We start from the raw sequence: 13119 nt of genomic DNA, 5'->3' as shown, positions 1-13119 counted from the left end.
ACCTTTGTTGGCAAAGTAATGTCTCTGCTTTTGAATATGCTATCTAGGTTGATCATAACTTTCCTTCCAAGGAGTAAGTGTCTTTTAATTTCATGGCTGCAGTCACCATCTGCAGTGATTTGGAGCCCCAAAAAGTAAAATATTAATTTGGAAAATGAAAGCAACTTAGATAATTTGGTGGGACTGAAACAAGGAGGGTAATGGGGCTAGGAAAGCAAGAAATAAGGTTAGAAAGGCAGATAAGGGGCCTGACCATGAATGTCCTTGTGCGGTTCCTAAAGGGGTTTGTATTTTGCCCTGTTACAAGCAACAGAGACCCACTCTCCAGTTTTAAACTCCTGAGCAACATGATCAGCTTTGCATGTTTGTAATATTACTCTGAAAATGAGTCTGTAATGATTCAAACCTAAAGGCAGGTCTGGGAGACTATTTCAATAATCCCTGTAATGAGGGCCTTAGCTGTTTACTTCCTGGCAGAGTGAATAAAGGAATAGCTGTATCCAAATAGAAATAGGTTAGAAGAGGGAAGACAGAGAAGGCAATGGCACCCCACTCCAGTACTCTTGCCTGGAAAATCCCATGGACGGAAGAGCTTGGTGGGCTGCAGTTCATGGGGTCGCTGGGAGTCAGACACGACTGAGCGATTTCACTTGGACTTTTCACTTTCATGCATTGGAGAAAGAAATGGCAACCCACTCCAGTGTTCTTGCCTGGAGAACCCCAGGGACGGGGGAGCCTGATGGGCTGCCATCTATGGGGTCGCACAGAGTCGGACACGACTGAAGTGACTTAGCAGAAGAGGGAAGAAAAGTACTCCAGTTTAAACATAGTGAATTTGACATGATCATAAGATGCCTAAAGTGCTACCTACATACACATTTGAGAAATCCTAGGTTAAAGTTTTTACTGTTTTCCTCACTTTAGGACTTTCCAGTGCCTCCACTATGCTATATCCCACATGTAAAGGAATGATGTAAGATGCAGTGTTTACCATACTTAATCAAACAAGAATATTTACCCCAGCCTATTAACAGTTCTCAGGACAATGGGGTTACTTGGAAAATGCTGTTCTAGAAGTTTCTAACTATATTAAGATTAAAAAACAGTGAAGAGTTTTTTGAATGGGCTCAAAAGTAATTAGAAAGCAGACCAAAAGAAAAAAAAAAATGTAGCCTGAATAATCACTAAGGTGTAAAGAATAAGACTTGCATGGCTCAGGTTCTTAATAGATCGTAAGAATAAGGAAACCTGCCTAGTATTCAGGACCCCTGTGAAATATACTATCGAAGTGAAATAGATAGGTTGAAGTTGCTTAAAAAGTCAGCTCTGTCCAAAAACAAAGGAGAAAAATACTGTAAATGATGCAGAAATTGTGTTAATAGCCAATCAGACATACACATTAGGCAAGGCTAAAAGCTATTTCCTCATCTCTGCTTAAGTAGACCCAAATGAGGCTCTTGAACAAGCTTTCTTTGTTCAGGAAGGAATCACTGGAGAGCTCTCCCTCCATCATGTAATACAGGCAAGCCATCTACTGAAGGGGGTAAAAGGAGGTCTTTGTGGGTGGACAGAGGTTGACTCTTCACAGTATCCCTGCTGGGCTGAGTTTGCTGGAGGCTTGCTGATTTTCAGGAAAAAGTCCAGGGCCACCTTGGAGGACAGAGACCAGAGATCCTGAATGCTGTTCTGAGGATGAAAGTTGGTACTCCCCTTGGGGCTGAATAAGGAAGCCCTGACCCAAAGACTACTAGCAGGAAAGGATATATCAGCAGCTCTTGGACAGAACTCACTGCACAGATAGGGAAATCTGGCTTGGCCAGGCTCAATGCAGAGGTGAAAATGCTGGGGGGGCAGCTGGAAGCAGGTCTGGGTGGGGCAGGGGCTGCTGAGCAGGGCATGCCAGCATCAGAGCTGAGAAAAGCACCACACAGGGCCTGTCTTCATAGTGCCAGGCTGGCAGGCCATCAACTGAAAGTTGAGTTTCTCGTGGTGATCCAAAGCAATACTGAATAGGGCCCAATGGCCCACAAAAGCCCCAGAGACTCCTGAATAATTTAGGATGGCAAATACTTCAAGAGAGAAATGTCAAACTTCTAATTAGAGTAGGAGTTCAAAAAAATAATTTAGAAAGAGAGATTGTAATTAAATACCAAAATGAATCATGCTGGGTACATAGGGATATGAGAAAAAATGTTTCTAGTTGTTGATCTACATGGATGCACTAGCCAGCCAATAAGGATCTTTCAAACCATACCAAGGTGAGGTCCCTGAGGCCACCCACACTCAAGAAAAGCTCAAGAGACTTTGGAAGGACTTTCTTGTAACTGGGAAAGCCAGGAGATATATAGGCAGTAGGCAACCATTACAGATATTCAAGTATCAGGTTTAATTGTGTTGGGATACAATGGAAACCAGACTGTGAAGGGTGAGCTTCCTAACATACACATACACACACACACACACACACACACACGACTGAAGAGGGAAAGGAGATGTGGAGATTAGCCAGTCATCCAGGCACAGTGCTGAGAGCTGGCCTGGGCTATCAGTACAGACTGAGCAAGAAGAGGTCCTCGTACCTTTCTTTCTATATACACCCTGAAGTATGCAAGGCAGGATGGGAAGGTTGAAAAAGTAAAAACACACAAACTTACAGGACACAGCCTGAAAAACTACTCTCATAAGACATGATAAGGCATTACACATGGGACAGAAATTTGAGCTCACAATACAAAGACAATGATCTATGGGGATGGGAGTGTACAATAAAGCCTCTTGAAGCAGACAGTAGAGATAGTTGCCAATTTCTACAAGACCAATCATTTTAAAGCCTTTTTCCATCAAGTTAACTATGTATTCCTTGGTTTTCTCAGTAAGCTCAAATTTATTTTTAAATGGCAATGTATTTAAAGTGCTGAAGAACCAAATCACTTCATAACCTAAACCTGATGTAGCTGCTAATTTGATTTATATCATAGAGAAGAGGAAAAAAAAATGTGATGACTGTTACGGTATCAACTATCTTCAGTGAAAGTGTCATTACAGATCTCTCAACTAACTCTATGCATAAACACACACCACACACATAAGAAACATATTCATAGAACAAAACTCCAGGAAAACATAAGGTATAAATAACTGTATGTGTGCATACACACTCACATATGTATATCATAATTTGAGCCAGAAAGAATCAAGCTAGAGTTTCAAAAAAATGCCGACTCATCTTTTTAACTTTACACATATGCACAATCAGAACTGTGAATGATCTATGATCTATCCAAACTACCAGTTTCCGAATGGACTGACATTCATTCAACTGATCATTTGTTGAGAAACATGCCAGACATTTTACACCAATTAACCCTACTCTCACAATAATTGTTTGATAGAAATGATCCCATTTATAGATGAGGAAACTGACAATTAGAAGAATGAAGTGATACCTATGTGGTCACACAGAATCCTACAGGGTTTGACTTTCTGGACTAGTTTGTTTTGTTTTCAAATTAATAATTATCTCTAAGCCCTATTCACTTCCAGATGAAGGGTTTCACAATCTCTTTAAGTCTTTATTACCCTGATGTTTTAAGGTTATCTTCAAATCACTCTGTAGGGTCCAAATATATATACATATATATACTCAGCTGGAGGGCCTCAGGAGGATGAGAGTTCTCATCTACAGAGGCATCATGCCTATTTTCTTGACCTTGTAAAGTATAGACAAACATGGGAAGGATGTCTGAAGACTCAGAGCCTCTTCCAAACCTGAGGAGTATCTATGATACTCCTTAGGTCACTGGTAAGGAAAAGAAAGCATTAACCACAACGTTGGGACAGTCCTTCTGTTTAATTATTTACATGCTACAAAACAGAGATGTTCTAGGGCTGTCTGCATATCTCCCTTCTATATATGAGGGAAGATGTAGACACTACAGAATGGTTTCCAAGTTGTGTGGAATGCTGGTAACAGAAGAAAGGGTAAACTATCTACACAACTGAAATCATGTGACGAACACAACCAGGTGATATTGTTGTTGCTCAGTCACTCAGTCCTTTCCGACTCCGTGACCCCATGGAATGTAGCACACCAGGCTTCCCCATCCTTCACTATGTCCCGGAGATTGCTCAGTCTCAGCTCTATTGAGTGGGTGATGCCATTCAACCATCTTATCCTCTGTTACCCCCTTCTTCTCCTGCCCTCAATCCTTCCCAGCATCAGGGTCTTTTCCAGTGAGCTTGCTCTTCACATTAGGTGGCCAAAGTACTGGAGCTTCAGCATCAGTAAATGAACATTCATGTTTGATTTCCTTTAGGATTGACTGGTTTGATCTCCTTGCAGTCCAAGGGCCTCTCAAGCATCTTCTCCAGCACCACAGTTTGAAAGCATCAATTCTTTGGCACTCAGCCTTCTTTATGGTCCAATTCTCACTTCTGTACATGACTATTGGAAAAATCATAGCTTTGACTATATGGACCTTTGTCAGCCATAGGTACACCCATATGAATGTTGTTTTAGGCCAGCTTTTTCACTCTTCTCTTTCACTTTCCTCAAGAGGCTCTTTAGTTCCTCTTTGCTTTCTGCCATAAGGTAGTGTCATCTGCATATCTGAGGTTATTGATATTTCTCCAAGAAATCTTGATTCCAGCTTGTGCATCATCCAGCCTGGCATTTCCTATTATGTACTCTGCATACAAGTTAAATAAGCAGGGTAACATTATACAGCCTTGACACACTCCTTTCCCAATTTGGAACCAGTCCATTGTTTCATGTTCGGTTCTAACTGTTACTTCTTGACCTGCATACACGATTTTCAAGAGGCAAGTAAGGTGGTCTGGTATTCCCATCTCTTTAAGAATTTTCCACAGTTTTTTGTGATCCACACAATCAAAGGCTTTGGCATAGTCAAAGAAGCAGAAACGGATGTTTTTCTAGAATTCTCTTGCTTTTTCTATGATCCAATGGATGTTGGCAATTTGATCTCTGATTCCTCTCCCTTTCCTAAATCTAACTTGAACATCTGGAAGCTCTCGGTCCACATACTGTTGAGCCTAGCTTGAAGGACTTGGAGCATTACCTTGCTAGCATACAAGATGAATACAATTGTGTGGTAGTTAAGAGTATATTTCTCTCACTCCTGGTTGAAAGAACTAAAGAAAGCAGGCCTGAGGAATAAGAAAAAAAAAAAGGAAGACTATTTTGGCTCATGTCACAGAAAAATCCAGATACATGTACCTGTCTCGGGGTACAGCATGAGTGCAGGCTCACATGATGCCACTAGGATCCTCCTTAGCTCTGCTCTCTCTGAACTGGGTTTGTTTTGAAAGTTCATGTGGTTCCCAGATGGTTGCAGCTCCTCCGAGCCTCGTATCCACACTTTTCTGTGGCAGGCAGAGAGCAAAACAAAGCTGGTCCTGCCAATGTCTCAACACAACACATGATACAGGTCTAAACTGAGTGACTTGCCCCATCCCTGAACTCATCACTACGGCCAAAAGGATGGGATAGTCTAACTGATTAAACCACCCAAGCTACATGATCAGAAAAGGAAAAAGGGTGGTTTCTCAAATAAGATCTGACGCCACAGAAGGAGGGAGAAAGACAGCCATGCAGGATGAAATAGATTAACACTATACCACAGTAGAAAGAACAGAGTTTATTCACTAATATTGCTCCTCCAATATCACTAATTCTTGCATTCACAATTCCAACCGAGAGTGCAGAGATGGGGTGAGAGGTGGGAGGGAGGTTTAAGAGGGAGGGGACATATGTATACCTACGGCTGATTCCTGTTGATGTATGGTAGAAACCAACACAATATTGTAAGCAATTGTCCTTCAAATTAAAACAAATATGCTCTTTAAAAAACAGAAAAAAAAATTCCATCCCTGTATTTACTATTGAATCTGAAACCCATTAACACTAGTAATGATAGTTGTAATAATAGTAACAATAAGAGTAAGAACAGCTAATATTTACTGAGTACTACATACTTTGGACCGAGATACTGTTTTTAAGCACTTAACATATATCATTTCATTTCTCACCTAAACTCAATTTATAGATCAGGAAGTTCAGTTCATTCATTCAGTCATGTCCAACTCTTTGTGACCCCATGGACCACAGCACTCCAGGTTTCCCTGTCCATCACCAACTCCCGGAGCTTACTCAAACTCATGTCCATTAAGTCGGTGATGCCATCCAACCATCTCATCCTCTGTTGTCCCCTACTCCCACCTTCAATCTTTCCCAGCATCACAGTCTTTCCCAATTTATCAGTTCTTTGCATCAGGTGGCCAAGTATTGGAGCTTCAGCTTCAGTTCTTCCAGTGAATATTCAGGACTGATTTCCTTTAGGATGGACTGGTTGGATATCCTTGAAGACCAAGGGACTCTCAAGAGTCTTCTCCAACACCACAGTTAAAAAGCATCAGTTCTTCAGCACTCAGCTTTCTTTATAGTCCAAGTCTCACATCCATACATGACTACCAGAAAAACCATGGCTTTGACTAGATGGACCTTTGTTGGCAAAGTAATGTCTCTGCTTTTTAAAAGCTGCCTAGGTTGGCCATAGCTTTTCTTCCAAGAAGCAGGTGTCTTTTAATTTCATGGCTGCAATCACCATCTGCAGTGATTTTGGGGCTCAGAAAAATAAAGTCTCTCACTGTTTCCATTGTTTCCCCATCTATTTGCCATGAAGTGATGGGACCGGATGCCATGATCTTAGTTTTCTGAATGTTGAGTTTTAAGCCAACTTTTTCACTCTCCTCTTTCACTTTCATCAAGAGGCTCTTTAGTTCTTCTTCTCTTTCTGCTATAAGTGTGGTGTTATCTGCATATCTGAGGTTACTGATATTTGTCCTGGCAATCTTGATTCCAGCTTGTGCTTCATCCAGCCTGGCATTTCATATGATGTACTCTGCATATAAGTTAATATGCAGGGCGACAATATGTGCAGCCTTGACATACTCCTTTCCGGATTTGGAACCAGTCTGTGGTTCTATGTCCAATTCTAACTGTTGCTTCTTGACCTGCATACAGATTTCTCAGGAGGCAGGTAAGGACTGGGGAAACAGACTCTTGGAGGGCACAAACAAAACCTCAGGCACACCAGGACCCAGGAGAAAGGAGCAGTGACCCCACAAGAGACTGACCCAGACTTGCCTGTGACTGTCCAGGAGTCTCTGGCAGAGGCATGGGTCGGTGGTGGCCTGGTGCAGGGTCAGGGGCAATTGAGTATAGCAGTGTGTGCACGGGACCTTTTGAAGGAGGTCACCATTATCTTCATAGATAAGGAAACTGAAGCTCAAATAGGTTAAGTAGCCTTGCACAAGATCAGATATTATACAGAATGTAACCAGAATGCAAACTGCAATCCAATTCAGAAACAACATTCTTCTACAAAAATATGACACTACCTTTTCTCAATAATTTTTAAACCTGAATCCCCAACCCACCCTTAAGCTAATGCTCTAAATTCCTATAGAAAGTGCCTATCCTAAACTTGAACATACAGAAATTACCCTATCACTATTAAAATCAACTGGAACTACCTTCAGCCAGTGTGATTCTGTGATTCAAGAAAACTTATCACCTTACACTTGCCAGGTGCTTTATAACACTTGAAACAACAGATGTGACATCTGTGGGTAGAGGGAAGCAGGCCCTTATATCCACCCAGAGCTGTCAAGGGAAGGAACTGACTTCATCACTCATGTGGACAGCAGCAGCCGCCTGATTTCTGTTACTCACTAGAAATGGTCTCATTAAAGAAAAATCCCATGTGTTTCCGCATTATAAATGTGCCAACAGACAGCTCAGTAGGAGATATTTCCAAACAACAAAAGTGTTCATCAGAAAATGACAATCTGAACAGAGGAACTGAAAATCCGTTATATGTAGCATGGAAGTGAGCCAGTTTACAGATCCTGTTGCAACATAAAAAAATAATATAATTAATAATTTCTAACATTCCTGGGGAGAAAGGATTTTTTAAATAACATTTCTGAAGCAAAGGTGTCAACTAACAAAATTTACTTTTTTTTCTTGCTGTTACTAGAAAGCCAGAGAAGGATCCAATCTTTTTAAAAAGAAAGTAAATAACTTTTCACAAAAACACATAAACATAGGCAGAAATAGGTGGTGAAAAGTGAAAGTGTTAGTCGCTCAGTCGTGTCCAACTCTTAGTGATCCTATGGACTGCAGCCCACCAGTCTCCTCTGTCCCTGGAATTCTCTAGGCAAGAATACTGAAGAGGGTTGCCATTTCCTTCTCCAGGGGATATTCCTGACTCAGGGATTGAACCCAGGTCTCCCACATTGCAGGCAGATTCTTTACTCTCTGAACCACCAGGGCACATAAGCTCCGCCAACCTGAGAGCAGAAAGAAGACTCAGCAGGCTCAGGCCAGGACTCTACCTCTGACAGGAACCTTGTTCAGCACAGCTGACCCTTGAACAACAGTGGGGAGGGGGTTGTCAGGGCACGGACCCTCACCACAGTCAAATTTACAGTCAGCCCTCCATATACACGTTTCCTCCATATCCACAATTCTGCACCTGTGGATTCAACCAACATAGGTCGTGTAGTACTTACTGAAAATAATCTGCTGTAAGTGGACCCAAGTAGTTCAAACCCTTGCTATTCAAGAGCCAACTATATTTAACAACCCTCAAAGTCAGAATGAACCTTAAGACCTCTCTCTGCTGACTCATGAATGAGTTCAAGTTACTCAACTCATTGTACAGCCCTGTGTGATTTTATAACCAATGTACTGAAAGTGTTCAGAACTATTCTAATTTTTGTTGACATGTAAGTTTGAACTAATACTCTATTTTCAGTGAGTTAAGAGCTCAATACTAGAAATTAAAGGTAACGCTGAAAGGCTAAATTATCATAAGCCCCTCTAGAGTACCCAAAATGTATGCTCTTCACTATCTCATAAGCGAAAAGGAAAATTACTTATTCGTGTGAACACACGCGGTATCCTAAATCTAGAACTCATGCAGTATCTTAAATGATTCCTCTCTAAAGATAAAGCATAATTAATTCCAAGTGACAAAGTGCTTGTGCTTTTTTATTTAATACGTTCCTTTGGTTTTTCTCCTGTGAGTTCATCCTTTTCCTTAAGCAAGCATCAGCACAGCACTGAGACCCAAGATATAGGCACAAACAAGAAAAGCAGAAGGCTGGGAAGTCAGAATTCTGAGCTCCAGATCTTGCTCGATCCCCAAGTAAAGCAACCTTGAAATCACTATTTAACCTCCCCACCCGCCAGTTTCCTTATTGGAAAAGCCGGAACATTTGCTTCCTTCCTTCACCAAGACTATTATGAGAATCAAATAAGCTCAGTGATCTGAAGCAATCCCCAAGCTTCAAAATGCTATTAAAAAAAAAAACAAAAAACAAAAAAACAATAGGTACTGTTATTGCAATTAATACATTTCTAGGTGAAAAGGTACCAAACACGCATGGATCCTAGATTCACTATTAGTATGAATGAAGGTAGACAGGAAGCACACAGAAAGAGATCTTTTTATGTTAATGAAAAATTTTAATCACACTTCAAGGAACAGAGAGACACAAACTAACCTGTCTAAATCCTGTTAAAATTGATAACCACAATACAAGAAATTACTTTGTCTCTAAATTAACCCTCTATTCGTGTTTCTTAAAGATGTTAAACTTCATCAACTGTCCAAGTTTCACCACTTAAAATCTAGGATCTGCAAATGGGTATAGTAATAGGAACTTCATATTTATTGTGTGCTGAGTCACTCAGTCGTGCCTGACTCTTTGGGAACCTTTGGACTGCAGCCTGCCAGGCTCCTCTGTGCATGGGATTTTTCAGGCAAAAATACTGGAGTGGGTTGCCATTTCTTCCTCAAGGGATCTTCCCGACCCAGGGATTGAATCTATGTCTCCTATGTCTTCTGCATTGCTGGCGGATTATTTATCCACTGAGCCATTGGGAAAGCCCTGTATTTTCACAGCGGGATTGATATGAGAATTGAGTTTATACCTGCAAAGCACTTAGGACAGTGCCGGCCAGGGTACTGGCTCCGGGAAGATTTGTTCTCCTGTGCAGCAGTGGAGAACCATTCATATCTGGGGGCAAACCACTGCTCAAAACTCTACCAGATGAAATGTGGATTTCAGACACAAGTTTGCTCATCTGTACAAGGAGGAAAATAGTACAGGTACTTACACCTCACATGAAGGTTAAAAAATGTATTTGAAGATTGGAAAGATACCTGCTACATCCAAAGCGTTCAGTAAGTGGTGGCATTGGTGGTTTTGCTTAGAATAATAATGTCTAATAGTAGTAATACTGGTAAATTATTGAACAATCCCTTAAATTCTTGAACTTTCAGTGATTTATTTAGCTTAAATAACAGTTCTGAAACAACAGTTGCATGAATCTTGGCAGTAGAAAAATTGTATGTGATTTTAAAATGGTAAACATAGGAATAAGTTCTCATCTGCAACCTCAAGTTTAATTCTGCTTCAGACTTATCACTGCCAAAATATTTTAAAAAGTAAGAACTATAATAATGCTTGAAAAACATATGGTTAATTCCTTTACATTTAACTCTCTATAACCTTAGCTCTCCTACAAAGCTTGCATTGTCTAATTAATCTAGTGTGCAACATTATTGCACTAAAACAAAGCCATGCATTTCTAAACAATTTTTATGACTTCCCAGTCTTTGTCAACACCATTTCTGTTTGTGCAAATGCCAAAAAAAAAAAAAGACTGACTTTCTGAAAATCTTTTAAAAGTCAAGACTTTTCTTTCATTTTTCATTTCCCCAATTCATTTTCACTTTTCATTTCCCCAAAAAAGAGGAAGAAAATAAAGGAAAACAGAAGAAGATTAAAAAAAAAAATAAGAATAGCAAAAGATATCTTTATAAACTGATAAGGCATTTTTCTGGGGCAAACAAACTACAGAACTACCCACTTCACCAGGTGTTCTATCTGATTTCTCTCCATCTTCATGGCTAAAGACAAACGTGCCACCACCTCTTTACAAAAGGAGCCTTTGCTTTCAGTTCCTTATAATTGTCATCATACGTTATCCTCTAACACACTGCTGGACCTCAAGACAACTAAATCACAGCTGGCCAGAGAAAAGAGGAATTCTAGAAACCATGTCCTTATACCTATTTCCTTTTGCACAGACTACTAAGCGGGCAGGTGGCCTGATGATGGAGGAGACTGCTGACGTTCAGAAGATCACAAAGTGACCAAGAGCAAACCCAAGCCCTCTCTCTCCCTGGACAGGGGGGCTTTCCGATATTTGCTGCATGTCAGCATTAAATTTCTTACATTTCTGTTTCAACTTTGTACTATTTATTCCCATTGCCAAGCAAACCAATCTGCTGCTTGGTTTTTATTTTATAATCAAATACTACAATGTAAAAATCAAAGGAAGTACCACTCTCAAACAGCCTTTTGATGAGATACTAGCATGTGAATTATCAGAGTAAGAGCAAATTTCTCAGTATTGTTTAGGTTTTTCCCTGCTTCTGTATTTTCATAATGCAATTACATCAACAGGGGTTACCTAACTGCCCTTATGCTTAATCACTTCAAAATAAATGAATGTAACTTTTGATAGGATGATTCCTATCCTTTTTCTTTCCATTCTTTTGAAAGGTTGTCAACTATTATACACAAATGCTTGGTGTACATACAATAAGAGCAAATATTAAAACCAATTTACACCTAGTAGCGAATGGACTTGCGGACACAGTGGGGGAAGGTAAGTGCGGGAAGATCTGAGGAAAGTAGCACTGACATATGTACACTCTCATGTATAAAACAGCTACTGGGAAGCTGCTATATACCACAGGAAGCCCCAGTTGACGCTCTGATGACCCAGACGCATGGGTGGGGGGAGGGGAGAGAGGCTCAAGAACAAGGGAATATATAGATGATTACGACTGATTTGCACTGCTGTACAGTGGAAATCAACACAACATTGTAAAGCAGTTTTCCACCAATTACAAAAGAAAAGGAAAAAAGAACCAATCTATACATGACAAATACCACTGAAATCTAAAAATCTAACATGTATCTGCTGAAATCAAGGCAACAACAGTTATTCAACAGCCTCAGACATTTCAGTAATTGCATGTCCTCTGCAAGTCACTGACCCAAGTGTCAAGACAGACAACAGAATATTCTCAGCTTCCAAATGTTAGGTGTCCTTCAGTTTCGGAGAAGTCTGGAAGGAAAGAATACTGGTCCTCAGTTATGAGAGCCCAGCAAACCATCTAAAAGAAGGAAAACAGTAATCCTGCTTTCTGAGATAACCAACAGGAAAAGTTATATCTGGATAAAAGATTTCCCTTGTACTGCTTTAAATAAAAAAACAATAATAATAATAATTCTACTATCATTTGTACATTTGTTCTTTTTTTTTTTTTTTTTGGCTAAGCCACCTATATGTAAAATTTAACTACATAATGCCCACACCACTTCAGTCACATGTCCTACTTCAAGATAAACAACAGTATTTGATAATGTGTTCTCAAGTTTAAAAATACATTAAAAAATAAAAAGTAATTACCTTTCCGAAGTCACGGACATCAAACAGGTCAAATGCCTCGAACAGTTCACTCTTTCTCATTCCAAACGTCTCACAACAGGCCGTGAGGAATGTCCTTATGTTCTTCAAACAGAGAAACTGAGGAATGGGAAATAGCTATTAGTATATAGTGAATCATTCTAAATGCTACCTATCCTCTGTCACACCCAGAATGCTGAGGAAATACCAAGCAAGAATCCATCTGCTCTTGCTGGTGTTTTCCATTACCCTGTTGGCAATATTTAATGATTACCCACTCTCTCCCAGGCACCGTGACACAGTGGTGAACAAGGTAGACAAAAGTCTGCCCTCATGATCAGATCAGATCAGATCAGATCAGTCGCTCAGTCATGTCCGACTCTTTGCGACCCCATGAATCACAGCACGCCAGGCCTCCCTGTCCATCACCAACACCCGGAGTTCACTCAGACTCATGTCCATCGAGTCAGTGATGCCATCCAGCCATCTCATCCTCTGTCATCCCATTCTCCTCTTGCCCCCAATCCCTCCCAGCATCAGTCTTT

At 40.5% G+C, this 13119-nt stretch overlaps 1 protein-coding gene across 2 annotated transcripts in view; it reads right to left on the bottom strand.

Moving 5' to 3' along the window:
- The window catches only part of VAV3 (vav 3 guanine nucleotide exchange factor), a 436414-nt gene that overhangs the window by 333032 nt on the left and 90263 nt on the right, over positions 1 to 13119 (bottom strand). For both annotated transcript variants that reach the window (XM_010830944.1, XM_010830945.1), the window contains exon 2: positions 12578 to 12694. In XM_010830944.1, the coding sequence (XP_010829246.1) occupies positions 12578 to 12694 (117 nt within the window). The remainder of the gene's footprint in view (positions 1 to 12577; positions 12695 to 13119) is intronic.

Source organism: Bison bison, unplaced genomic scaffold, assembly GCF_000754665.1.
Source record: "Bison bison bison isolate TAMUID 2011002044 unplaced genomic scaffold, Bison_UMD1.0 scf7180017864519, whole genome shotgun sequence".
NCBI lineage: Eukaryota > Metazoa > Chordata > Mammalia > Artiodactyla > Bovidae > Bison > Bison bison.
This window is presented reverse-complemented; position numbering and strand designations above follow the sequence as displayed.